The sequence below is a fragment of the Tachyglossus aculeatus genome, chromosome Y4 (assembly GCF_015852505.1).
Source record: "Tachyglossus aculeatus isolate mTacAcu1 chromosome Y4, mTacAcu1.pri, whole genome shotgun sequence".
NCBI classification, from domain to species: domain Eukaryota; kingdom Metazoa; phylum Chordata; class Mammalia; order Monotremata; family Tachyglossidae; genus Tachyglossus; species Tachyglossus aculeatus.
The window spans coordinates 3,990,001-4,017,142 of record NC_052096.1 but is presented as its reverse complement, the minus strand read 5'-3'; the positions used below and the strand labels follow the sequence as shown (position 1 = coordinate 4,017,142).

General features: G+C 57.8%; 1 protein-coding gene across 1 annotated transcript in view; it reads left to right on the top strand.

Annotated features, from left to right (window-relative positions):
- The first annotated feature begins 13,648 nt into the window (after positions 1-13,648).
- The window catches only part of PER1 (period circadian regulator 1), a 21,463-nt gene continuing 7,969 nt past the window's right edge, over positions 13,649-27,142 (top strand). Inside the window, 20 exon segments of the mRNA XM_038768623.1 lie at positions 13,649-14,109; positions 14,553-14,651; positions 14,750-14,904; positions 15,828-15,952; positions 16,044-16,245; positions 16,356-16,407; positions 16,518-16,657; positions 16,766-16,844; positions 16,940-17,046; positions 17,504-17,657; positions 17,758-17,866; positions 17,992-18,129; positions 19,087-19,201; positions 19,321-19,495; positions 21,016-21,146; positions 21,468-21,659; positions 22,243-22,464; positions 24,311-24,873; positions 25,790-25,793; positions 26,669-26,884. Coding sequence (XP_038624551.1) covers positions 13,865-14,109; positions 14,553-14,651; positions 14,750-14,904; positions 15,828-15,952; positions 16,044-16,245; positions 16,356-16,407; positions 16,518-16,657; positions 16,766-16,844; positions 16,940-17,046; positions 17,504-17,657; positions 17,758-17,866; positions 17,992-18,129; positions 19,087-19,201; positions 19,321-19,495; positions 21,016-21,146; positions 21,468-21,659; positions 22,243-22,464; positions 24,311-24,873; positions 25,790-25,793; positions 26,669-26,884 — 3,223 coding nt within the window. The 5' untranslated portion in view covers positions 13,649-13,864.

The following is a 27,142-nucleotide window of genomic DNA, read 5'->3' as shown; positions in this document are numbered from 1 at the left end:
AAGCGCTTACTGTGTGCCAAGCACTGTTCTAAGTGCTTACTATGTGCCAAGCACTGTTCTAAGCGCTGGGGAGGTTACAAGCTGATCAGGTTATCCCCTGGGGGGGCTCACAGTTTTCACTCCCATTTTACAGATGAGGTAACTGAGGCCCAGAGAAGTGACTTGCCCAAAGTCACCCAGCTGACAATTGGCAGAGCCTGGATTTGAACCCATGACCGCTGACTCCAAAGCCCGGGTTCTTTTCCACTGAGCCACGCTGCTTTAAGCGCTTACTATGTGCAAAGCACTGTTCTAAGCGCTGGGGAGGTGACGGGGGATCAGGTTGTCCCTCGGGAGGCAGGTTCGACCCACGTCTGGCCAGGGAAGGGGCTGGAGGGGGCCGTAACTGAGCCCCCTCCTTTTCATTCATTCATTCATTCATTCATTCATTCATTCAATCGTATTTATTGAGCGCTTACTGTGTGCAGAGCACTGGACTAAGCGCTTGGGAAGTACAAGTTGGCAACCTATAGAGACGGTCCCTACCCAACAGCGGGCTCACAGTCTAGAAGGGGGAGAAAGACAACGAAACATATTCGACAAAATAAAATAAATGGAATAATTTAGTACAAGTAAAATAGAGTAATAAATATGTACAAACATATATACTGAGCCCCCCCCTTCCTCTCCTCCTCTCCATCCCCCCGCCTTACCTCCGTCCCCTCCCCACAGCACCTGTATATATATTTGTACATATTTATTACTCTATTTTACTTGTACATATTTACCATTGTTTATTTCATTTTGTTAATATGTTTTGTTGTGTTGCCTGTCTCCCCCTCCTAGACTGTGAGCCCGCTGTTGGGTAGGGACCGTCTCTATATGTTGCCGACTTGTACTTCCCAAGCGCTTAGGACAGTGCTCTGCACACAGTAAGCGCTCAATAAATACAGTTGAATGAATGAATTTCAGTAGTATTTACTGAGCGCTTACTGTGTGCAGAGCACTGTCCTAAGCGCTTGTGAGAGTACCGTAGAACAATAAACACAGTCCCCTTGCCCTCTGGAAGGTAGCCGGGGGCGGGGGAGGTCGTTGATAATTATAGCATTTATTAAGCGCTTACTATGTACAAAGCACTGTTCTAAGCGCTGGGGAGGTTACAAGGCGATCAGGTTGTCCCACGGGGGCCTCACAGTCTTCGTCCCCATTTTACAGATAAGGGAACTGAGGCCCAGAGAAGCGAAGTGACTTGCCCAAAGTCACCCAGCTGACACGGGATTTGAACCCATGAACTCTGACTCCAAAGCCTGGGCTCTTTCCACTGAGCCACGCATAGTATTTACTGAGCGCCTACTGAGTGCAGAGCACTGTACTAAGCGCTTTTAGACTGTGAGCCCACTGTTGGGTAGGGACTGTCTTTATATGTTGCCAATTTGTACTTCCCAAGCGCTTAGTACAGTGCTCTGCACACAGTAAGCGCTCAATAAATACGATTGATGATGATGATGGGTGAATACCGTAGAACGACAAATAGACACATTCCCTGACCATTGGAAGGCAGCGGGGGGGCGGGGAGGGGGTGGTGGTGTTGATAATGTATCAGGGTGGGACAAGAGTGTCAGCGCTTAGAACAGTGCTTGGCACAGAGTAAGTGCTTAACAAATAGCAAGTCATTATTATATTATATTATTATATTATATTATTATTATTATTACTATTAGATCAGTGCTTGGCACATACCAAATACCATAATTATTATCGTTAAGGGCGATAATATTTGGGGCATGATAACATCTCGGTGGGGGTGGCAAGAAGGGGGTAGCGTCCTCTGTGATAATTGTGTGGAGTGTGGGCAGTCGTCTTGGAAGGAGCCGAAAATATTTAGGAAGAGTGATTTGGGGTGTGATGTGGGGTGGTCCTAAGCGCCTTGAGGGGGTTGACGGGTTTGTGGCGGGGGTGGGGGGGGATTGGTGTTGTGAGGTTGTGGTGTTTGGGGTGTGAAATACAGGGGGTGGGTGACGTTAGAGGGATGGGGGAGGTCGGTGAGAATGTCGGGGGTGGATCTAGATGCTAAGAGGGGAGCGTGATATTATGGAGGTTCAGAAGCAGGAGGTGAGACTCGAGTGATGTCATGTTCTGCCCCGGGGAGTCTACTTGGGGATCCCGGGTGCGAGAGACAGACGATGAGCCCACTGTTGGGTAGGGACCGTCTCTATATGTTGCCAAATTGTACTTCCCAAGCGCTTAGTACAGTGCTCTGCACACTGTAAGCACTCAATAAATACGATTGAGTGAATGAAAGAGGCCCCACGTTGGGGGCGACAGCCAGGGGTGCGTCCAACAAATAGGGGGACCAAGGAAGGGGTGTTAACAGTGAGACCCAGAGGGGCAGGGCTAGTTTGTTGAGCCCCTCATTCGACCTGGTCATCCTGGGTCCACCCCCAGCGCTTGGCACAGAGTAAGCACTTCCCGCATCATCATCATCAATCGTATTTATTGAGCGCTTACTATGTGCAGAGCAGTGTACTAAGCGCTTGGGAAGTACAAATTGGCAACAAATAGAGACAGTCCCTACCCAGCAGTGGGCTCACAGTCTAAAAGGGGGAGACAGAGAACAAAACCAAGCATACTAACAAAATAAAATAAATAGAATAGATATGTACAAATAAATAGAGTAATGTAATAATAATAATAATGATGGTATTTGTTGAGGGGCAGGGGTAGTTTTTTGAGCCCCTCATTGGAGCAGCTTGGCACAGAGTAAGTGCTTCCCACATATAATAATAATAATGATGGTATTTGTTGAGGGGCAGGGGTAGTTTGTTGAGCCCCTCATTGGAGCAGCTTGGCACAGAGTAAGCGCTTCCCACATATAATAATAATAATGATGGTATTTGTTGAGGGGCAGGGGTAGTTTGTTGAGCCCCTCATTGGAGCAGCTTGGCACAGAGTAAGCGCTTCCCACATATAATAATGATGGTATTTGTTAAGCGCTTACTCCGTGCCAAGCACTGTTCTAAGCGCTGGGGGAGATGCAAGGTCATCAGGTTGTCCCACGTGGAGCTCCCAGTCTTCATCCTCTTTTTCCAGAGGAGGTTACTGAAGCACAGAGAAGTGCAGTGACTGGCCCGAGGTCACACAGCAGACAAGTGACGGAGCCGGGATTAGAACCCACGTCCTCTGACTCCCAAGCCCGGGCTCTTTCCACCGAACCACAATTATATCACGGGCCGGTGATCATCTCGGGTCGGGGGGCAACACCCGGGAAGAGGTGGGAGGGGAAATGGAGTAGGACGCCTGGGTCCTGGGAGCTGGCCAGTGCTTGGAGGAGGTGGTGGGGGGATCTGGGGGAGCCAAAGGCAACCAAGCTGGAAAATCGAAAGGATCAGCTTGTGTGCAAAGCAGGTGATATCAAACACTCTCACGAGGCTCCCCATGAGCCTGAAACCACTGTTCCCAGCAGAAGGAGATCAGCACACCAGGCATATTTACTGAGCGTTCAATTGCGTGTAGAGCACTGGAGGAAACAACGGGGGTAGACCCAAGATTTTAGACTGTGAGCCCACTGTTGGGTAGGGACTGTCTCCATATGTTGCCAATTTGTACTTTCCAAGCGCTTAGTACAGTGCTCTGCACATAGTAAGTGCTCAATAAATACGATTGATGATTACCAGGTCGAAAAAGGGGCTCAATCATCTCTACCTGCCCCTGTGGGCTCACTGTTAACACCCCTTCTTCGGCCCCGCGTCTCTTGGGAGGGTCGAGGAGAACACGTTCCCAGAAAGGTTTCCGGTCCACAGCAAGCTTACAGTCTAGATAATAACAATAATAATGATGATGGCATTTATATAATAATAATAATAATAATGATGGTATTTGTTAAGCGCTTACTATGTGCAAAGCACTGTTCTAAGCGCTGGGGAGGTTACAAGGTGATTAGGTTGTCCCGGGGGGGCTCACAGTTTTAATCCCCATTTTACAGATGAGGGAACTGAGGCCCAGAGAAGTTAAGTGACTTGCCCAAAGTCACACAGCTGACAGTTGGCAGAGCCAGGATTTGAACCTAGGACCTCTGACTCCAAAGCCCAGACTCTTTCCACTGAGCCACGCTGCTTCTCAGACTGTGAGCCCACTGTTGGGTAGGGACTGTCTCTATATGTTGCCAACTTGGACTTCCCAAGCGCTTAGTACAGTGCTCTGCACACAGTAAGCGCTCAATAAATACGATTGATTGATTGAAAGAAAACAGGAGCCAGGAGTGGGAGTGGGGGCTGGCTTGACTTTGGTTATAAGATTAGTTCAAGGAACCCCCCACTTCCAGTTGGAGGGGCGGGGGTCTCATCTTGTCCCTACCCCATGTTGACAGAGCGGCTTTGGTGCCGGGGGTGGGGAGATTTCATCATCATCACCATCATCATCAGTCGTATTTATTGAGCGCTTACTGTGTGCAGAGCACTGTACTAAGCGCTTGGGAAGTACAAGTTGGCAACATATAGAGGCAGTCCCTACCCAACAGTGGGCTCACAGTCTAAAAGGGGGAGACAGAGAACAAAACCAAACATACTAACAAAATAAAATAAATAGAATAGGTATGTACACGTAAAATAAATAAATAAATAGAGTAATAAATCTGTACAAACATATATACATATATACAGGTGCTGTGGGGAAGAGAAGGAGGTAAGATGGGGGGATGGAGAGGGAGACGAGGGGGAGAGGAAGGAAGGGGCTCATTCCATTGCAGCTCCAAGGACCAGCGGGGTGTTCCTAGTGGATAGTGCGTGAGCCTGAGAGTCAAAAGGACCTGGGTTCTAATCCCGGCTCCACCACGTGTCTGCCGTGTGACCCTGGGCGAGTCGCTTCACTTCTCCGGGCCTCAGTTCTCTCACCTGGAAAATGGGGATTAAGAATGTGAGCCCAGGGACTGTGTCCATCCCGATTTGCTTGTATCCACCCCAGCGCTTAGTACAGTGCCTGGCAGGTAAGTGCTTAACAAGTTCCATAATTATTATTCTAGTATTTATTTAAGCGCTTGCTGTGTGCAGAGCACTGGGACCGAGTATGCAGGGAGGAATTAGATGTGGCCTCTGTCCCTCTGGGGCAGAATTTCAGGCTCCTCATTCAGGCCGGGCCTAAACCCTGCCCCGCTCATCCAGTTCGGGCAGCACCAAGGGAAGGGAACAGAAGTCCCGGCAGCGGAGGAGGGTGACGGGCATCGGGGTGGGGGGTGGATGCTCACCCTCAAACCTCCGCTCCTTTCCCTTCCCCCTGAGGAGCCCTATTCTTGGTCTCTCCGAGGGACCCAGGCATCCTGCCCCCTGGGACCACGGGCCGTTTGGATCCCTCTCATGGGTCAAGGATGCTCTCGTTTCTTCTCCCTTCAACCTCCTACACCTTCCCAGAGTTCCCTTGGCGACAACTGGCCTTTCTTTCCCATCTCCCGGGTCCAGGGGTGGGAGGCCTACAGGGAAGGGATGGGGCCGAGGGGCTCCGGGCATCTGGGGAGGAGCGAGGGCAGGTTGCCAGAAACGGGGCATCCCCACGACGCCCGCACCCTCCAGCCCCACGAGGCTCCCAGAGGCGGCCGGCCCGGGCCGGATGCCAGGAGCACACAGTGTTCCCGGCTCTCCGGCCTCCACCCTGCCCTGGCCGCTGCCCAAACCCACTGGTCTGGCCTTCCCCCCCAGCCCAAGGGGTCCGGCCCCCGCGCCCGCCCTCTCCCGCTCCCTTGACGTCACCCTTGTCCCCCCTCCACCCCCATCCAGCTCCCGTTGACGTCTTGCCAGGCCTTGTTACTGTGGGGACCGAGGCGGAGAACAGCTGGGTCTCGGGGAGGGGGTGTTAGGGGGCAGGTCCACCCTGGCAGGATTGAGAGGAAGGGCATCGGGGCCCCTGGGTGGGGAGCCAAGGGGAGGGCATCCCGCGACATGGGCGCAGCCCATTGTTTGGGGACATCCGGCCTCACGAGGCCCAGGCCCTCTCTTGCTTGCGTCCCCACGCTCCTCTCGCCCACCCTTCCTCCTCCCCCTCCTCTCTGGGGTAGGGGGCCGCCGCCTGGGGCCTCACGATTCCCAGCGGGGGAAACGGAGTGGGGGTGGGAGAGGGAGAGGGCCCAGCCCCCTCCCCACAGGCCCCATTGTTGCCCCTTCCCGCCTTCTGCTTCCCACACAGACAGGATCATCATCATCATCATCCATCATATTTATTGAGCGCTTACTGTGTGCAGAGCACTGTGCTAAGCACTTGGGAAGTACAAGTTGGCAACATATATAATGATGATGGTATCTGTTAAGCGCTTACTATGTGCCAAGCGCTTTTCTAAGCACTGGGGTAGACACAAGGTAAGCAGGGTGGACGCCACCCTCGTCCCCCATGGGGCTCTCGGTCTTACACCAGCGTGGCTCAATGGAAAGAGCCTGGGCTTTGGAGTTAGAGGTCATGGGTTCAAATTCCGGCTCCACCACTTAGCTGTGTGACTTTGGGCAAGTCACTTAACTTCTCTGTGCCTCAGTTACCTCATCTGTAAAATGGGGATTAAGACTGTGAGCCCCCCATGGGACAACCTGATCACCTTGTTACATCCCCAGCGCTTAGAACAGTGCTTTGCACATAGTAAGCGCTTAATAAATACCACCATTATTATTATTATTATTTAAAGACGAGGGATCTGAGGCCCCGAGAAGTGAAGTGCCTTGCCCAAGGTCGCTCGGCAGACAAGCGGCAGGGCCGGGATTAGAACCCAGGTCTTTATGACTGCCAGACCCGGGCTCGGTCCGCTTGGCCACGCTGTTTCTCTAGAAAGCGGAGAATAAGAAGATGATGCATTTTTGCTTTTATTAAGCGCAACCTAGGTGCCAAAGCACTGGGCTAAAGCTTTGGGGTCCCTGGCTCTCTCAACCCCCCACCAACCACCCTCCCTCCACCTCCGCCCTATTTTCTAATTTTGGGGGGCCAGTATCAATCCAACAGTGGTTTTATTGAGCGTTTACTGTGTGCACGGCACCGTACTAAGTGCTCGGGAAAGTACAATACAGTCAGTCGTATTTATCAAGCGCTTACTCTGTGCAGAGCACTGTACTAAGCGCTGGGGAGAGTACCGTACAACAGTAAGCACATTCCCTTGCCCATAATGAGCTTAAGTGCCGGGTTAGCTACGAGATCATCAGGTCCTGAAATCAATCAATCAATCGTATTTATTGAGCCCTTACTGTATGCAGAGCACTGTACTAAGCGCCTGGGAAGTACATGAATCCCCATTTTGCAGAGGAGGGAACTGAGGCCCAGAGAGGTAAAGTGACTCGACCAGGGTCACGCGGCGGAGCCGGGATGAGGACCCGGGTCCTCTCCGTCCACCGGGCCAGGCCGCTTAGGCGGGTTTCGAAGCGGGAGACTGGCGGAGATGAAGGGGGAGGGAGTCCCGGGCCAGAGGCCGGACGTGGGCGAGGGGCGGGTGGCGAGCTGGATGAGATCTAGGGCCGGTGGGTAGGCGGGCATCGGATGGGGGAAGCGTGCGGGCCGGGCCGTAGTGGGAGAGCAGCGAAGGAGGGCCGTGAAGGCGATCTGGAGGCGGATGGGCAACCGCCGGAGGTTGCCGAGGGGCCGGCAGATTGGGGGACCAAGAGGCATCCGCCTCCCGCTCCCCAACCCGCAGCAATGCGTCCCTCCCGTGGGAGGCTCCATCGTGGAGAGCTCCGTGGCAGAGGTCAATGAGTAGGCCGCCCGGGGAAGCCGGGCCTCGGATTGGCCACCATCATCCCCCCTCTGTTGTCAGCCACCCCCTCCTCTGCCATCCCCTACTTCCCCTACTCACTTCTGCCATTGTTTCGCAGGCCGGGTTCCCCATTGGCCAGGGCCGCTCTTCCAGTCCCCAGCTGGCGGGCACCAATTGGCCGCCGCTGCCCTTTCCGTCCGTTATCCTCTCCCGCTCCCTCACCCTGACCCCAGGACCGCCGGCCGCTCCATCTGGGGGGGGTCCCCCCCTCTGGCTGCCCCCACCGGGCCGCCCATCCGCCTGACCCCACTCCCAGAGAGATGGTGACTCACAAGGCCGCTCCTCTCCTTTTGGAGTGGTTGGCAGGGGGGCGGGGAGGTGGTCAATCAATCAATCAATCGTATTTATTGAGCGCTTAGTGTGTGCAGAGCACTGTACTAAGCGCTTGGGAGGTCCAAGTTGGCAACATATAGAGACGGTCCCTACCCAACAGTGGGCTCACAGTCTAGAAGGGGGAGACAGAGAACAAAACCAAACATATTAAAATAAATAGAATAGATATGTACAAGTAAAGTAAATAAATAGAGTAATAAATATGTACAAACATATATACATATATACAGGTGCTGTGGGGAAGGGAAGGAGGGGTGGGCCGGGGAAGTGTTGGGGGGAAAAGAGGGGCTGGGGGGAGGGATGCGAGCCTCAGTACAAGAGCCCCCACGGTACATACGTCCACATCTTTAAATTATGATAATAATAATAATAATGGCATTTATTAAGCTCTTACTATGTACCAAGCACTGTTCTAAGCACTGGGGAGGTTACAAGGTGATCAGGTTATCCCCTGGGGGGCTCACAGTCTTCATCCCCATTTTACAGATGAGGGAACTGAGGCCCAGAAAAGTGAAGTGACTTGCCCAAAGTCACCCAGCTGACAATTGGCAGAGCCGGAATTTGAACCCATGACTTCTGACTCCACAGCCCGGGCTCCTTTCCACTGAGCCACGCTGCTTCTCTGATAAATAGATAAATTCTGTATAGATAAATTATACGTTATCAGTAACTCATTTGTTCATTTTAACGCCCGTCTCACCCTCTAGACTGTGAGCTCGTGATGGGCGTCCATTCGATCGTTTTGAGCGTTGACTGTGTGCAGAGCACTGTACTAAGCGCTCAGCAGAGTACAGTACTGCAATAAACAGACGCATTCCCTGCCCCCAACGAGCTTATAGTTTAGAAGGGTAGAAAGACATGGAGAGAAATAAATAAATGACAGGGACGTAAGTGCTTTGGGGCTGGGAGGGGAGAAGAACAAGGGGAGCAAGTCAGGGCGACGCAGAAGGGAATGGGCAGGGATCGCGTCTGTTAATTCCATTGTGTTGTCCTCTCCCAAGCGCTTAGTACAGTGCTCCGTATGTAGTCCGCACTCAATAAGTACTGTTGATTGATTGACAGAGATGGGGGCAGCGAGTGGGGAATGGACCCGGGAAGAGGAGTGGCCCGGAGGGCTGTTCACAGTCTGGATGCGGCTTCTGCAACCCCCTTTCCACCCCAGACCCCACCCCGCCTTGAGACAGCGTGGTTCGGTGGGAAAGAGCCCGGGCTTTGAAGTCCGAGGTCATGGGTTCTAATCCTGCATCCACCACTTGTCTGCTGCGTGACCTTGAGTAAGTCACTTCACTTCTCTGGGCCTCAGCTCCCTCCTATGGAAAATGGGGATTGAGACCGTGAGCCCCACGTGGGACAGGGACTGTGTCCAACTCGATTTGCTTGAATAATAATAGTAATGGCATTTATTAAGCATTTACTATGTGCAAAGCACTGCTCTAAGCGCTGGGGAGGTTACAAGGTGATCAGGTTGTCTCACGGTCGGGGGGCGGGGCGTTCACAGTCTTAATCCCCGTTTTACAGATGAGAAAACTGAGGCACAGAGAAGTTAAGTGACTTGACCATAGTCACCCAGCTGACAATTGGCGGAGTGGTGATTTGAACCCATGACCTCTGACTCCAAAGCCCTGAGTTCCCTCATCTGGAAAATGGGGATGAAGACTGTGAGCGCCCCGTAGGACAGCCTGATCATCTTGTCACCTCCCCAGTGCTTAGAACAGTGCTTTGCACATAGTAAGCACTTAATAAATGCCATCATTAATTATTACTATTTCCACTGGGCCAGGCTTCCTCATCACATAGGAAGCGTTTAACAAATGCCGAAAATGAAATAAAAGCGGTAAATGTGATGGGTGACGAAAGGGGGCCCAATCCAAGTCCTTTTTATTATTTAGAGAAGCAGCGTGGCATAGTGGAAAGAGCCCAGGCTTGGGAGGCAGAGGTCGTGGGTTCTAATCCCGGCTCTGCCACTGACCAGCTGTGTGACTTTGGGCAAGTCACTTGACTTCTCTGTGCCTCAGTTCCCTCATCTGTAAAATGGGGATGAAGACCGTGAGCCCCCACCGTGGGACAACCTGATCACCTTGTAACCTCCCCAGCGCTTAGAACAGTGCTGTGCACATAGTAAGCACTGAACAATTGCTATTATTATTATTATTATTATTAAAGCAGCGTGGCTCGGTGGAAAGAGCCCGGGCTTTGGAGTCAGAGGTCATGGGTTCAAATTCCGACCCTGCCAACTGTCAGCTGTGTGACTTTGGGCAAGTCACTTCTCTAGGCCACAGTGACCTCATCTGTAAAATGGGGATGAAGACTGTGAGCCCCCCGTGGGACAACCTGATCACCTTGTCACCTCTCCAGCGCTTAGAACAGTGCTGTGCACATAGTAAGCGCTTAACAGATGCCATTATTATTATGATTATGCTTCCGCCCGCCCCCCCTTTGCCTCCGAACTTCCGGTTTGTTGGGCCCGCCCCTCATTAGGTATGCAGCGTCCCCCCGGGCCCCATTGGCTCCCGAGCCGGCCAATCGGGTGGGGGCTCCCCCGCGCCCCCCCCCCGGGCCCACGTGCGGAGGAGCGTGCGTGTGTCTCCCGCGTGTGACCTCGGCGGGCCAATCAGGAGCTCCGCCCGGCCCGCCCGGCCAATGGGGGCGCGGGGCAGGGGAGGGCGTTGGCCGCCCCCCTGTCGGAGCCGGGCCTCCCCGGCTGCCGTCCGTCCGCCCACCCGGTAGGGGGCGCGCCCCTCCCGGCCCGCCTCGGCCCCTCCTGTCATTTAACTGCCGTCCGCTAGGGGGCAGGGAGGGGAACTGGGCCCTCTGCCCTCCCAGCATCCCCCGCGGCCCCTGCCAAGGAGCCAAACAACCCAATGTTTTCTGGTCGCCCGGGATGGCCACGTGCCTCTGTGTGTGTGTGTGTGTGTGTGTGTGTGTGTGTGTGTGTGTGATTTCCATGTGCCTGTGATTTCCCTGTGTGTGCCTGTGTTTTCTGTGTGTGTGTCTGTGATTTCCATGCGCCTGCGGTTTCCGTGCGCCTGTGGTTGCTCTGTGTGTGTGTGTGTGTCTGATTTCCATGTGCCTGTGATTTCCCTGTGTGTGTGTGTCTGTTTTCTGTGTGCCTGTGTTTTCTGTGTGTGTGTGTCTGTGTTTTCCATGTGCCTGTGATTTCCCTGTGTGTGTGTCCGTTTTCCGTGTGCCTGTGTTTTCTCTGTGTGTGTGTGTCTGTGATTTCCATGTGCCTGTGGTTTCCGTGTGCCTGTGATTTCTGTGTATGTGTGTTTGTGTGTCTGTGATTTCCCTGTGTGTGTTTGTCTGTTTTCCGCGTGCTTGTGCTTTCTGTGTATGTGTGTTTGTGATTTCCATGTGCCTGTGATTTCCCTGTGTGTGTGTGTGTGTGTGTTTTCCGTGTGCCTGTGTTTTCTCTGTGTGTGTGTGTGTGTGTGTCTGTGATTTCCATGTGCCTGTGTTTTCTGTGTGTGTGTCTGTGATTTCCACGTGCCTGTGGTTTCCGAGGGGCCTGTGATTTCTGTGTATGTGTGTTTGTGTGTCTGTGATTTCCCTGTGTGTGTGTGTGTGTCTGTTTTCCGCGTGCCTGTGCTTTCTGTGTATGTGTGTTTGTGATTTCCATGTGCCTGTGATTTCCCTGTGTGTGTGTTTTTTCCGTGTGCCTGTGTTTTCTCTGTGTGTGTGTGTGTGTGTGTGTGATTTCCATGTGCCTGTGGTTTCCGTGTGCCTGTGTTTTCTGTGTGTGTGTCTGTGATTTCCACGTGCCTGTGGTTTCCGTGTGCCTGTGGTTTCTGTTTATGTGTGTTTGTGTGTCTGTGATTTCCCTGTGTGTGTGTGTGTGTCTGTTTTCTGTGTGTGTGTCTGTTTTCCGTGTGCCTGTGTTTTCTGTGTGTGTGCGCGCCTGTGATTTCCACGTGCCTGTGATTTCCCTGTGTGTGTGTGCCTGTCTTCTCTGTGCCTGTGTTTTCTGTGTGTGTCTGTGTCTGTGATTTCCACGTGCCTGTGATTTCCCTGTGTGTGTGTGTGTCTGTTTTCTGTGTGCCTGTTTTCTGTGTGTCTGTGATTTCCATGTGCCTGTGATTTCCCTGTGTGTATGTGCTTCCGTATGCCTGTTTTCTGTGTGTGTCAGTCATTCATTCATTCAATCGTATTTATTGAGTGCTTACTGTGTGCAGAGCACCGTACTAAACGCTTGGGAAGTACAAGTTGGCAACACATAGAGACAGTCCCTACTCAACAGCGGGCTCACAGTATCTGTGATTTCCATGCGCCTCTGATTTCCGTGTGTGTCTCTGTATGTTGCCGACTTGTACTTCCCAAGCGCTTAGTACAGTGCCCTGCACACAGTAAGCGCTCAGTAAATACGATTGAATGAATGAATGAATGAATGAAGGTGTGTGTGTGTGTCTGTGTTTTCCATCATCTGTGTCTTCTTTGTGTGTCTGTGTTTTCCATGTGTCTGTGTTTTCTGTGTGTGTGCGCCCGTGTTTTTCACGTGCTTGTGTTTTCTGTGCGTGGGTCTGTGTTTTCCATGCATCTGTGTCTTCTTTGTGTGTCTGTGTTTTCCATGTGTCTGTGTTTTCTGTGTTTGTGCGCGCCCGTGTTTTTCACGTGCTTGTGTTTTCTGTGCGTGGATCTGTGCTTTCCATGTTCCTGTGTTTTCCATGCGTCTGTGTCTTCTGTGTGTGGGTCTGTGTTTTCCATACGCCTGTGTTTTTCTCTGGGTGCCCATGGTCTTCCTTGTGCCCGTGTTTTTCGCGTGCCTGCGTTCTCCATGTGCCTGTGTTCCCTGCGTCTCGTGAACCCCGCCAGAGGGCTTTGCGATGCTCCAGGTGGTGCGTGGTGCCCCTGAATCCATCCATCAATCAATTTATTGAGCGCTTAGTATGTGCAGAGCACTGTACTAAACGCTTGGGAAGTCCAAGTTGGCAACATATAGAGACGGTCCCTACCCAACAGTGGGCTCGCAGTCTAGAAGGGGGAGGCAGAGGACAAAACCACACATATTGACAAAGTAAAATAAATAGAATAGATATGTACAAGCAAAGTAAATATATCTACAAACATATATACAGCGTTGGGCCTCGGGGTGATTGTCTGTGGCGTGCCCGGCCACGATGTGAGCCCACTGTTGGGTAGGACTGTCTCTATATGTTGCCAACTTGGACTTCCCAAGCGTTTAGTACAGTGCTGTGCACACAGTAAGTGCTCAGTAAATACGATCAATTGATTGATTGATTGATGCCCTCAACCCAAGCCCTCCTGGTGGCCGGGGTCTGTGGCCAGGGGGGCTCGGGCCCTTCTCCAGAAAGAGGGGGAGCAGGGAGAACCCCTCGTCTCCCCTCCCCTCCACCCACCCGCGGCCCCCAACACCTGGGTCCCTGCGGCACCAGCTGAGCTCGGCGGCTGACGTCAACATCATCCCGGTTGCCCGGGACGACGGCGGCGTTGGCCCCAGGGAGGAAGCATGCGGTCGGGGCGTCTACCACATGTGCCATGGGAGGGGAGGGGGACATCCGGGGACCCACCGACCCGCCACCGGCTTCCCTCTCCGGCCTAGGCCCCGGGATGCCTGCCAGGGTGGAAGGCGTCCCCGGCCGGGGCTGGGCACCCCGGTGCCCGGTGGCGGGGGAGCGGTCATTTGAGGGAAAGGGGCTTTGAAGGGAGACGAGGCGGGGCCTGGCTCCGGAAGCGAATCCGGGTCGCCGAGGCCGACCGGGAGGCCCTCAGTCGGTCACCGTGCCCCCCGTGTCGCCCCTTCAGGTGTCCCCCGGCGTCCCAGACATGAGCGGAGGAACTCTGGCCGGAGGGCCGGCGGGGCCGGGCCCCGGCCCCGGGGAGCGCTTCGAAGGCGTCCGGCCGCCCGGCCCCGGGTCGGCCGACGACACGGACGCCAACAGCAACGGGTCCAGCGGCAACGAGTCCAACGGGCGGGAGTCCCGCGGGGCCTCCCAGCGCAGCTCCCACAGCTCCTCGTCCGGCCACGGCAAGGACTCGGCCCTGCTCCGCTCCACGGGCAGCAGCAAGAGGTGGGGCGGGGGCCGGGGGAAGGCCGGGGCAGGGCGAAAAGTCCCACCGGTGGGGAGGGGACGGGGTGCTGGGGGGGACGGCCTGGCGGGACGGCGGCCCGTTGGTCCCCAGGTTTGGTCGGAGCTGGGGAGGGGGTGTCCTGGGCTGGAGTGGGAGCCGCCCGGGGTCCCAAGGTAGGGGGGAGCAGGGGGCTGGACGGGGAACAGCCTGGGCCTCGGGGATGGGGGAACGGGGGAGGGAGCGGCCAGGATTGGGGGGAGCCGGAGGGGGAGCGGCCTGGGTCCTCGGGGAGCTGGGGAGGGCGGGGGCCGGGCTGGAATCGTGTTTTGGAACAGCCTGGCAGGGGAGTGAGTGTCCCGGGGAGGGGTCGAACCGGGGGCGGGGGTGTGGGGGTTATGTGTAAGGGGGTGCTGACCCTTCCTCCGGCCCCGTCCCGCCCCAGCACCAACTCCCAGAGCCCATCCCCGCCCAGCAGCTCGGCCGCCTACAGCCTCCTCAGCGCCAGCTCCGAGCAGGACAACCCGTCCACCAGCGGCTGCAGGTGAGGGGACCCGGGGGGATGGGGGAGCCCGGCCGGGGGGCGGGGCGGGGGGGGGGACGACGCTGAACCCCGGCCCCCGGTGTCCCGTCCCCCCGCAGCAGCGAGCAGTCGGCCCGGGTGAAGACGCAGAAGGAGCTGATGAAGGCCCTGAAGGAGCTGAAGCAGCGGCTGCCCGGCGAGCGGCGGGGAACGGGCCGCTCGGGGACGCTGGCCACCCTGCAGTACGCTCTGTCCTGCGTCAAGCAAGTCCAGGGTGAGCGGGAGGGGAGTGATTGATTGATTGATTGATTGATTGAGTGGGCGGCGGGGCAGGCCGGGAGGAGGGAGAGGGACCCCCACACCTCCTCCAGCCCCCTCTCCCAGAGCCGCTCACCTCCGCCGCCCACATCCGACTGGTGGGGCCTGGGCAGGGAACGTGCCTGTTTATTGTTTTATTGGACTCTCCGCGCGGAAAGCGCCCAGTAAATCATCATCATCAATCATATTTATTGAGCGCTTACTATGTGCAGAGCTCTGTACTAAGCACTTGGGTAGTACAAATTGGCAACATAGAGAGACAGTCCCTACCCAACAGTGGGCTCACAGTCTGAAATGGGGAGACAGTGAACAAAGCCAAACATACTGACAAAATAAAATAAATAGAATAGATATGTACAAATAAAATAGAGTAATAAATATGCACAAATATATATACATATATCCAGGTGCTGTGGGGAAGGGAAGGAGGTAAGATGGGGGGATGGAGAGGGAGAGGAAGGAAGGGGCTCAGTGTGGGAAGGCCTCCTGGAGGAGGTGAGCTCTCAGCAGGGCCTTGAAGGGAGGAAGAGAGCGTGCTTGGCGGATGGGCAGAGGGAGGGCATTCCAGGCCCGGGGGAGGACGGGGGCCGGGGTCGATGGCGGGACGGGCGAGAGCGAGGTACGGTGAGGAGATTAGCGGCGGAGGAGCGGAGGGTGTGGGCTGGGCTGGAGAAGGAGAGAAGGGAGGTGAGGTAGGAGGGGGCCAGGGGATGGACAGCCTGGAAGCCCAGGGTGAGGAGTTTCTGCCTGATGCGCAGATTGATTGGTAGCCACTGGAGTAAATACGATTGAGTGAAGGAATGAATGGGGAGGGGCCTCCTGGCAGGGTCGGGCCCGTGCCCGGTTGACACCCCCCCACCCCCCCGGCCCGTCCCTCAGCCAATCAGGATTACTACCAGCAGTGGAGCCTGGAGGACGGGCCGCCCGGCGCCGCCTCGGACCTCTCCTGCTACACCCTGGAGGAGCTGGAGAGCATCTCATCCGAGTACACCCTCAGCAACCAGGTCCGCCGCCTGCCCCCCGCCCGCCCCGCGCCCACCCCCGGACCCGCGCCGGGCGCCCGGCTCTGACCCGCCGGCCCTCCCGCCCCCCCAGGACACGTTCTCGGCGGCCGTGTCCTTCCTGACGGGCCGCATCCTGTACGCGTCGGACCAGGCGGCCCCGCTGCTGCGCTGCCGGCCCGAGCGGCTGCGGGGGGCCCGCTTCTCGGAGCTCCTGGCCCCGCAGGACGTCGCCGTCTTCTACGGCTCCACCGCCCCTTCCCGCCTGCCCCGCTGGGGGACCGCGGCCCCTCCCGGTGAGGCCCCGGGGAGGCGGGGCGGGGGACGGTCACACTGAGGGGAGCAGGGCGTTGTCACTGACTTGGTCTTCTCCTCGTCTCCTCTTTCCCTCCATCTTCCTCCTCAGCCTCAGGCCCTCTAAATTACGCCCAAGAGAAGGCCATATATTGCCGTATCAGGTGCGTGTGGGAGCACCGACTTGGGGGGGGTGAGGCGGGGGTGCGCGGCACGGTCTGCTGCTGACGCTGGCCTCTCCCTCCCACCCCCCAACGCCGCCTGATCTCCCCAGGGGCGGCCCCCCGGACCAAGCCCCACACTACCAGCCCTTCCGCCTGACCCCCTACGCCATGAAGCTGCGGCCGACGGACGGGGCCCCCGGCCAGCCCTGCTGCCTGCTCATCGCGGAGCGCGTCCACTCGGGCTACGAGGGTGCGGCCCGGGCCCCGGGGGTGGCGGGGAGAGATGGGGAAGGGGGCCGGGGGCGGGCCGAGAGGGCGCGGTGCCGGCCTCTGACCCCCCCGCCCCGCCGCCGTCCAGCCCCCCGGATCCCCCCAGACAAGAGGATCTTCACCACCCGCCACACGACCGGCTGCGTGTTCCAGGACGTGGACGAGAGGTGAGGCCGGGCGCCCGGGCCGGGGTGGCGCCGGGGCAGAGGCGGCCCGGCGGGGGGTCCCCCGAGCCCCTCGGTGACGGCCCCCTCCGCCCCAGGGCGGCCCCTCTCCTGGGTTACCTGCCCCAGGACCTGGTCGGGGCCCCCGTACTGCTGTTCCTGCACCCCGACGACCGGCCCCTCATGCTGGCCATCCACAAGAAGAGTGAGTCTCCCCCTCGTCCCCCTCTCCATCCCCCCCACCTTACCTCCTTCCCTTCCCCACAGCACCTGTATATTTGTATATGTGTTTGTACATGTTTTTTTACTCTATTTGTACATATCTATTCTATTTATTTTACTTTGTTAGTATGTTTGGTTTTGTTCTCTGTCTCCCCCTTTTAGACTGTGAGCCCACTGTTGGGTAGGGACTGTCTCTATATGTTGCCAATTTGTACTTCCCAAGCGCTTAATACAGTGCTCTGCACATAGTAAGCGCTCAATAAATACGATTGATGATGATGATGATGATGAGTCTGCCCGCCCGCCCTCCTCCTGACCTCTGCCCCCGACCTCCTCCTCCTCCTCTTCCCGACCTCTGCCCCCGGGCTCTCCCAGGGGAATGGGGCAAAGGGGGCGGGCGTCCGAGTCCCCCGGCCGACCCCCGCGCCCCCTCGACCCAGTCCTCCAGCTCGCCGGCCAGCCCTTCGACCACTCCCCCATCCGCTTCTGCGCCCGCAACGGAGACTACCTGACTCTGGACACCAGCTGGGCCGGCTTCGTGCACCCCTGGAGCCGCAAGGTGACCTTCGTGCTGGGCCGGCACAAAGTGCGCACGTGAGTGACGGGCCGGGAGTGGGCTTGGGGGCCGGAGGGCCAAGGAGCCGGGGAGACGGACTGAGGTCGAGCCCCCCCCCCGGCTTCCCCCACCCTCCAGGGGCCCCCTGAACGAGGACGTGTTCGCCCCGCCCCCGCCCCCCACGGCCCGCGCCCCGGACCCCGGCGTGCAGGAGCTGTCGGAGCGGATCCACCGGCTGCTCCTCCAGGTGAGCGGGGCGCTGGGGAGAGGGCGCGGCGGGGGCCGCCGGGGGGCCGCCGGGGTGCGCGAGGGGCTGCCGCCGCCGCCGCCGCCGCGGGCGCTGACCCCGGTCCCTGTCCATCGCCCTCCCAGCCCGTGCACAGCACGAGCCCCACGGGCCCGTGTGGGGTGGGGGTCGCAGCCGCCTCCCCCGGACCCTCCTTCAGCCCCGGCTCCTCCAGCGACAGCAACGGTGGCGGGGAAGTGGATGGTCCCCGCACTCCTGCCCCGGTGAGCTAGACACCTCCCCCCAGCCTCGACCGTTTCCTCTCTGGGGTCTTCTCCCCTCTCTCTCCGCTCTCTCCTCTCTCTCTTCTCTCTCTTCTCCCCCCCGCTCTCTCTCATCTTTCTTCCCTCTCTCTCTCTTCTCCCCCCACTCTCTCTCATCTTTCCTCCCTCTCTCTCCTTCTCTCCTCTCTTCTCCCCCCCGCTCTCTCATCTTTCCTCCCTCTCTCTCTCTTCTTCCCTCTCTCTCTTCTCCCCTCCCTCTCTCTCTCTCCTCCCCTCCCTCTCTCTCTTCTCCCCTTCCTCTCCTTCCCTCCCTCTCTCTTCTCCCCTCCCTCTCTCTTTCTTCTCCCCTTCCTCTTTCCGTTTTCCTCTCCCTCTTCTCCTCTCCCTCTTCTCCTCTCCCTCTTCTCCTCTCTCTTCTCCTCTCTCTCTTCTCCCCTCCCTCTCTCCTCTTCCCTCCCTCTCTCTCTTCTCCCCTCCCTCTCTCTCTTCTCCCCTCCCTCTCTCTCTCCTCCCCTCCCTTGCTCTCTCCTCCCCTCCCTTTCTCTCTTCTCCCCTCCCTCTCCTCCCTTCCCTCTCTCTCCTCCCTTCCCTCTCTCTCCTCCCTTCCCTCTCTCTCCTCCCTTCCCTCTCTCTCCTCCCTTCCCTCTCTCTTCTCCCCTCCCTCTCTCTCTCTTCTCCCCTCCCTCTCTCTCTCTTCTCCCCTCCCTCTCCTCCTCTCCCTCTCCTCCTCTCTCTCTTCTCCCCTCCCTCTCTTCTTCCCTCCCTCTCTCTCTTCTCCCCTCCCTCTCTCTCTTCTTCCCTCCCTCTCTCCCCTCCATCTCTCTCTTCTCCCCTCCCTCTCTCTCCCCCCCTTCACCCTCTTCCTCTCCCCCTTCCCCCCGGCTTCTCTCCCCTACCTCTCCCTCCTCTTTCTCTCCCCCTGACCTCCTCCCTCCGCCTCCTCCCCCCCGCGACCAGCTCACATTCCAGCAGATCTGTAAGGACGTCCACTTGGTGAAACACCAGGGTCAACAGCTATTCATCGAATCCAGAGCCCGCCGGGCCCGGCCCCCTCGCCACCGCCCCCGCCCAGGTGAGGTGCTGCCTGGAGGGGCATGTGTGTGTTTGGGGGGGGGTGGAAAGGGAGGGGAGGGTGGGAGGTGTAGGGGAAGGCCTCACTTCCTCTCCCCCAAATTCTTCCCTCTTTCCCAGTCCCAGATGCCATCAAGCCCGGTTCCCTCCCAGACCATCCCCCAGGCTCAGCCGCCGGCCCCGGCCGCACCCCCAGCCCTCCCTCCGTGGTCACCCCGGGCCCGGAGGACTCGGGCCGGAAAGAACCATCGAACTGCTCCTACCAACAGATCAATTGCCTGGATGGCATCATCAGGTAAGCTGGACCTGTGGCTGCCCGCTCCAGGCACCCCATCCTTTTGGCTCCACCCCGTCGGTGGGCACCGTCTCCTTCAGCCTTTGGGGAGGAGGAAGGGGGTGTGTGTGTTTGTGTGTACACACAATCACTAACACGGCGGCCCCAGATTCGCTAAGGGCATTAGTGCGTTTATTTATTTGTACATATCTATTCTATTTCTTTTATTTTGTTAGTATGTTTGGTTTTGTTCTCTGTCTCCCCCTTTTAGACTGTGAGCCCACTGTTGGGTAGGGACTGTCTCTGTATGTTGCCAATTTGTACTTCCCAAGCGTTTAGTACAGTGCTCTGCACATAGTAAGCGCTCAATAAATACGATTGATGATGATGATGATGAGAGGGAAGGTCCGGCCCCATTTCAGAGCCGGTGAACTCCGCTAATGAACCGCCGGAACCCTCTTGGAGTCGATCAGCTGGGACTCGGCAGATGAGGCCCTGGGAGCGGCCCGATTTGGGGGGTTGGAGAAGAGCCGGGGGGGGTCCTTGTCTGAAGCAGCAGGGTGTGTAGCCGATATATGTTGCCAATTTGTACTTCCCAAGCGCTTAGTACAGTGCTCTGCACATAGTAAGTGCTCAATAAATACGATTGATGATGATGATGATAGAGTCCAGGCCCAGGAATGTGGAGGTCATGGGTTTTGATCCCGGCTCCCTGACTTGTCTGCTGTGTGGCCTTCCGTTCATTCGGTCAATCACATTTACTAAGTGCTTAGTGTGTGCCGAGCAGCCCTTGGGAAAGTACAATACAGCAAGTCACTTCACTTCTCCGGGCCTCATTCACCGCATCTGGAAAATGGGGATGAAGACTGTGAGCCTCTTCGGGGACAGGGACTGCGTCCAACCTGATTTGCTTGTATCCACCCCAGCACTTAGTACAGTGCCTGACGCGTAGTGAGCGCTCAGCGAATGCCACAGTAAGGAAGAGGGCTCGAAGGCTCTGCTCATTGTGGGCAGGGAATGTCACTGTTTATTGCCGTGTTGTACTTTCCCAAGCATTTAATACAGTGCTCTGCGCACAGTAAGCACTTAATAAATACGATTGATTGACTGACTGAATGAATAAGTGAATGATACCCTGGGGACCAGAACCCACCATCATTGTCATCAATCGTATTTATTGAGCGCTTACTGTGTGCAGAGCACTGTACTAAGCGCTTGGGAAGTACAAGTTGGCAACATATCATCATCATCATCAATCGTATTTATTGAGCACTTACTATGTGCACAGCACTGTATTAAGCGCTTGGGAAGTACAAGTTGGCAACATATAGAGACAGTCCCTACCCAACAGCGGGCTCACAGTCTAAAAGGGGGAGACAGAGAACAAAACCAAACATACTAACAAAATAAAATAAACAGAATAGATACATACAAGTAAAATAAATAAATAAATAGTAAAATAAATAAACAACTCTAACTCTGGAGGCTTGGCTGGACCTTCCTCTCCTCGTCCTCCCCTCCCACCCCTCCATAACCGCCAGGTACCTGGAGAGCTGCAGCGTTCCCAGCACCGTGAAGCGGAAATGCGGCTCCTCTTCCTACACCGCCTCGTCCGCCTCCGACGACGACAAGCAGAAGGCCGGAGAGGACCCGGCCGTGGGGCCCAGAAAAGGTAACTGACCGACCCCGGTCCCTCCCGTCCCCTCTTCCAGTAGCCCCCAACCCCCTTACCGCTTCCTTCCTTCCTTCCTTCTTCCCTGGGGAGCCTCCCTTCTCCACTTTCCTTCCCCCTCCATCTCCTCCTCCTCCTCTTTCCAGCTACTCCGCTCGCCTCGCCTCCATCTCTCCTTCAACCGCGGCCCCGGCCGTTCCCTCGGCTCCCGCCCGCCATTTTGGCCCTTGGCCGCTGTGGCCGGCCCGGTGGGCTCTAGGCGGCGGCCCCCACCAGTGCCCGCCCCCCACCCCCGTAACCGGCGCTTGTCTCTCCGCACAGATCCGTCCGACGAGCCCTCCCGGCCCCGGGCGGGTGTCCCAAGGCCGCCCCTGCGGAAGGAGCCGGTGGTGGGGGGGCCGCTGACCCCGCTCGCGCTGCCCAATAAGGCGGAGAGTGTGGTGTCCATCACCAGTCAGTGTAGCTTCAGCTCCACCATCGTCCATGTGGGAGACAAGAAGCCCCCGGAGTCGGGTATGGGAGGGGGCCGGGGGAGCGGGGCGGCAGGCGGGGGTCCCGCCTGGAGCTGGAGTTTCAGGGGGTGACCCGTCATCTTCCCACACCCCGGGGTCCCTACCGCTCCACAGCTTTGACCCCAGCCCCCTGCGATCCTCCCATCATCTGAAAAATCCTTTTCTCTCTCTCCGTCCCCTCCTTGCCCTCCCCAGGTGATCCCCGCCCTGACTCCTTTTCCCCCTTCTTACGATCTTTCCTCCGCCGCCCCACTGTCCCCCATCTCTCCGGTTCTCTCCCGTCCTCCTCCGTAACCCACCGCCCTTCCCTCCTTCAGTGGCCTCCCCAACCCCGTGCGAGGCGATCGATCCGTGACGCGGCCGGCGGGGAGGGAGCCCGGGGGGCTTCTGCTGCTTCCTGGCATCACCGTGGGCGGGCGGGAGATGCCAAGAGACTGGAGAGCGGGAGGCCGGTTCGTCGAAACAAACGGGCCGAGAGCCGGAGCCAGACAGATCAGGAGGGGGGTTCGAGGACCCCGTTTTGGCTTTCGCATCTCCCCGGCCCCGACCTTCACCCCGCCGCTCCCTCTGCCCCCACCCCGCAGATATCGTCATGCTGGAGGAGGCGGCCGGCGGCGGCGGCCCGGCGCCCGAGCCCGGCCCCGCGCTGACCCCGGACCCTTACCGGAGCGTGGGACTGACCAAAGAGGTGTTGTCCCTGCACACGCAACAGGAGGAGCAGGCGTTCCTGACCCGCTTCCGAGACCTCAGCCGCCTGCGCGTTTTGGATCGAGAGTCCGGGCTGCCCAGCCCGCCGGCCCAGCCAGGTAGCCACCCTCCCTTCTCTCTTCCCGGCCCCAGCTCCTCCGCTCTTCCGATCTGGCCGCGGTGGGAGAGGGGAAACCCCACCTCATTTCACTCATTCATTCAACCGTGTTTGTTGAGCATTTACTGTGTGCAAAGCACTGGACTAAGTGGGAGAGGACGGTAGAACAATAAACAGATACATTCCCTGGGCCCATCTCGTTGGCTCGAGGGAGATTCCGTGGCTCCCTCCGTCTGCTCCTGTCTCCCGCTTCTAGACTGGGAGCCAGCTGTTGGGTAGGGACCGTCTCTATATGTTGCCGATTTGGACTTCCCAAGCGCTTAGTACAGTGCTGTGCACACAGTAAGCGCTCAGTAAATACTACTGATTGGGTAGGGACTGTCTCTATATGTTGCCAATTTGTACTTCCCAAGCGCTTAGTACAGTGCTCTGCACATAGTAAGCGCTCAATAAATACGATTGGTGATGATGATGATGATTGATCCCTCGGCACCCGGTGAGTGGTCTCGTTGGCCCAGTGGCTTTATGGCCGAGAATGGGTCGGAGCTTTCTCGGAGCCGGTCGGGTGGGCCGACACGAGCCACTCGGAGGGGACGCAGCTCCGTCCCCGAGAGGTTCCCTCAGCACGCTACCAGTGTGGGCCGGGGAACCGGGAGCCTCGGGGGCAGGGGACGGGACGGATTGACCTCGGAGACAAGGGTCAGCAGCACGTTGGCTCCCCGGGGGCTGCGCTCCCCACCCGCCCACAAACGGCCTGTGGACGTTGGGGTGGAAGGTTCTGGAACGGATGAGGCTCGGACGGCTCGGCCACAGAGCGGCACTTGAGAGGGGACCGTCACCCGTGACCTCCGGAGAGACGGGGCCGACCCCGTGGGGCGCGATTCGGTGCCGGGGCGAGGCGGTGACCCCGTAACCATCGGGGGCCCAGAAGAAAGGATCAGCGGACCAGAGTGAGCTCTGACCGGCTCCGCCTCATCGTGGCTTCTCTCAAGCCAGAAGACAACCGGGGGGGTCAAGACTGGGGCAGAAGGTGGAAGGGGACCAGCAAGGACGGCACCCCGGGAGCCCCGCTTTGAGCCGGAGGGGCACCGCCCTCGCTCTGAGGCAGGAGGCTGGATTCGGTGACCCTCCCTCACGCATCTCTCGGACATCCTCCTCCTCCTCCTCCTCGTCAGCCCGATCCCAGGTGCGGGGCTGGAACGGAACGTCTCTGCCAGGGCCGCTGGAGAAGAGGTGGAGGCCAACTTCTCCGGGCACCCCTTCAGCCGGAGGGACGGGGCGCGAAGCTCAACCCTTCACGCCCTGAGCGGCCCAAGCGAACGCGTCCGACCGCCTGGGACGCTTCCCGCGAGCGGCCCGGGAGAGAGAGGAAGAGGAGGAGAAGCGGTCCCCAAGAGAAAGGATCCAAGGACTGAGGAATCCGGCCGGTCAGGCCCCACCCTGGGACCCTCCGGAGCCTAAGCCGCGCCACCGGACCGGTGAAAGCGGCAGCCGTATCAGCGGTGGGTGCCAGGCACAGAGGCGCACGGAGAAGTGAAGTGGCTCGCCCCAGGTCACCCAGCAGACGAGTGGCAGAGCCGGGATTACAGCCTCTCAGCCCTTTTCTGCCTCTTTCCACCCCGCCACACCGCGTTCTCCCCTTGTACCCCTCTCTCCCCTCTCCTCTTGTCCGCCTTTCCCCTCCTCCTCCCTGCCTCACGCGGTCACCGTGCCCCCTGCCCAGCCGTGGTCTGGCTCCCCTGGGGGGAGGGGGGTCGAGCAGGAGGCCGGCGGGGGGGCCACGTCACCGGCAGTGACTGTGGCAGCCGGGAGAGCCTCACTAACCTGCCTCTGTTTCCCCCCCACAGGCCGGAGGGGCGGCCGGTTGGGCCCCCACCACCACCCGGGCCGGCGGCAAGGGCGATCCAAGGCCAAGCGGCCCCGGCCCCTCCAGGCCGCCGGGCCCAACGCCGCCGCCGCCGCCCCCCGGCCCTCGCCGCCTTCTCCCGCCTCGCCCTGGCCCACGTCGCCCGGCCCCCCGGCCCCCGCCCTGCCCTTTCCCGCCCTGCTGCCCACCTACCCGCTTCCCGTTTACCACCCCCGGGCCGGTGGACCCCCTCCGCCCGCCCCCCCGCCCTTCCCCTCTCCACTGGTGACCCCCATGGTGGCCCTGGTCCTCCCGAACTACCTGCTGCCACCGCCGCCGCCGCCGCCCCCCGTCTCGGGGTACCCCTTCGGCGTCCCCCTGGCCCCGCCGGCCCCGGGTTCGGGATCGCCCTCGCCCCCCCCGCCGGCCAGCCCCCCCTCGGCCCGCCCCACCTCGCCCCTGTTCGACTCGCGCTGCAGCTCCCCGCTCCAGCTGAACCTGCTGCAGCTGGAGGAGCCGCCCCGGGCCGACGGGGGGCCGGGGGGCCCCGGCGGCGGCGGCGGGGCCGGGGACACCCCAAGGCGGGGGGCGGACGAGGAGGAGGAGGAGGAAGAGGAGGAGGAGGAGGATGGAGAGGAGTGCGGGGCCGGGATGGTGAGCGTCTCCTCTCTCTGGCTCCTCGATCGGAAGGGTTGACCCCGGTATGGTGCCTAGCATGGCGCCCTGCACGTAGCAAGCGCTCAGTAAATAATAATAATAATGACGTTTATTAAGCTCTTACTACGTGCAAAGCACTGTTCTAAGCGCTGGGGAGATACCAGGTCATGAGGTTGTCCTGCGTGGGGCTCACAGTCTTCATCCCCATTTTACAGATGAGGGAACTGAGGCCCAGAGAAGTGACTCGCCCAAAGTCACACAGCTGACAAGTGGCGGAGCCGGGATTTGAACCCGTGACCTCTGGCTCCAAAGCCCGGGCTCTTTTCCACGGAGCCACCACTGACTCTCAGTCAAGGGCCTGAGAGGCAGAGGGCCTGGGTTGTAACCCCGGCTCTGCCGCTCATCTGCTGAGTGACCTGGGGCGAGCCACTTCACTTCTCTGTGCCTCAGTTTCTTCATCTGTAAAATGGGGGTTAACTAATCAATCGATCAATTGTATTTATTGAGCGCTTACTGTGTGCAGAGCGCTGTACTAAGCGCTTGGGAAGTACAAGTTGGCAACACATAGAGACAGTCCCTACCCAACAGCGGGCTCACAGTCTAGAAGGGGGAGACGGAGAACAAAACCAAACACACTGACAAAATAAAATAAATAGAATAGACTGTGAGCCCCATGTGGGACAGCGACCGCATCCGACCCGGTTATCTTGCACCCATCCCAGCACTTAGTACAGTGCCTGGCACGTAGTAAGTGCTTAACAAATACCACAGTTATTACTGTCGTTATTATTGATTGGCTGAGGCCCAGCCTCTTCATCGCCAGCCCTGTATCCCCTCTTCCTCTCTTGGTTTCCACCCCCCCACCCCAGACCCTCTCCGTTTCTGTCCACTCCTCTTCCCGCCTCCACTTTTATTTTATTTTGTTTTATTTTATTTTATTTTATTTTATTTTATTTTATTTTATTTTATTTTATTGGTATGATTGGTTTTGTTCTCCGCCTCCCCCTTTTAGTGACCTCATCTGTAAAATGGGGATTAAGACTGTGAGCCCCCCGTGGGACAACCTGATCACCTTGTAAACTCCCCAGCGCTTAGAACAGTGCTTTAATCAATCAATCAATAAATACGACTGATTGATTGCTTTGCACATAGTAAGTGCTTAATAAATGCCATCATTATCATCATTATTATTATTATTATTATTATTATTCAAGGCCAGCCCATTATTGAACCGAGGCATCTCCCTGCAGCCCCCTTCGGGGATATCATCCGGGCCCACTCTCTCTTCTCTGAACCCCACGTCACCCACCCCTATTTTTTAAAATAGCATGTGAGCATGTACTATGGGCCAGGCACTGTACTAAGCGCTGGGGAGATACAAGCTATTCGGATGGGACGCAGTCCCTGTCCCACACGGGCTTCACCGCCTTCATCCCCATTTTTACAGATGAGGTGACTGCGGCCCAGAGAAGTGAAATGACTTGTCCAAGGTCATACAGCATGAACCCCACATTTTTAGACTGTGAGCCCACGGTTGGGTAGGGACCGTCTCTATATGTTGCCAACTTGGACTTCCCAAGCGCTTAGTACAGTGCTCTGCACACAGTAAGCGCTCAGTAAATACGATTGATTGATTGATTGAGGTCTCCCCCGCTGGGGTCCAGGCGAGGGTAGGAGGGCCCAGGCTGGGGTGGGGCCCAAGGTCCACCCCCAGACTGACCCTGCCCCCCGTGTCCCCAGGCAGAGGTGAATGAATCGTCCAATCAGGATGCCCTCTCCGGGTCCAGTGACCTGCTGGAGCTGCTGCTGCAGGAAGATTCGCACTCGGGCTCCGGCTCCGGCTCCGCCGCCTCGGGCTCCCTGGGTTCCGGCTCCCGCTCCGGTTCCCGGGGCCGCAGCACCTCAGCCAGCGGTACCCGTAAGTAATAATAACGATGGCATTTGTTAAGCGCTTACTATGTGCAAAGCACTGTACCAACTTGGGGCTCCCCCGACCCCTAGACCGAGACAGGAAGTCTCCCTCAAGTCAGGAAGTCCTTCCCGCTGACCCTCTCCCTCGTCCCTTGGGGAAGCAGTGTTCCCTAGGGGATAGAGCCTGGAACCTGGGAGTTAGAAGGTCATTCGTTCATTCATTCATTCATTCATTCATTCATTCATTCAATCGCATTTATTGAGC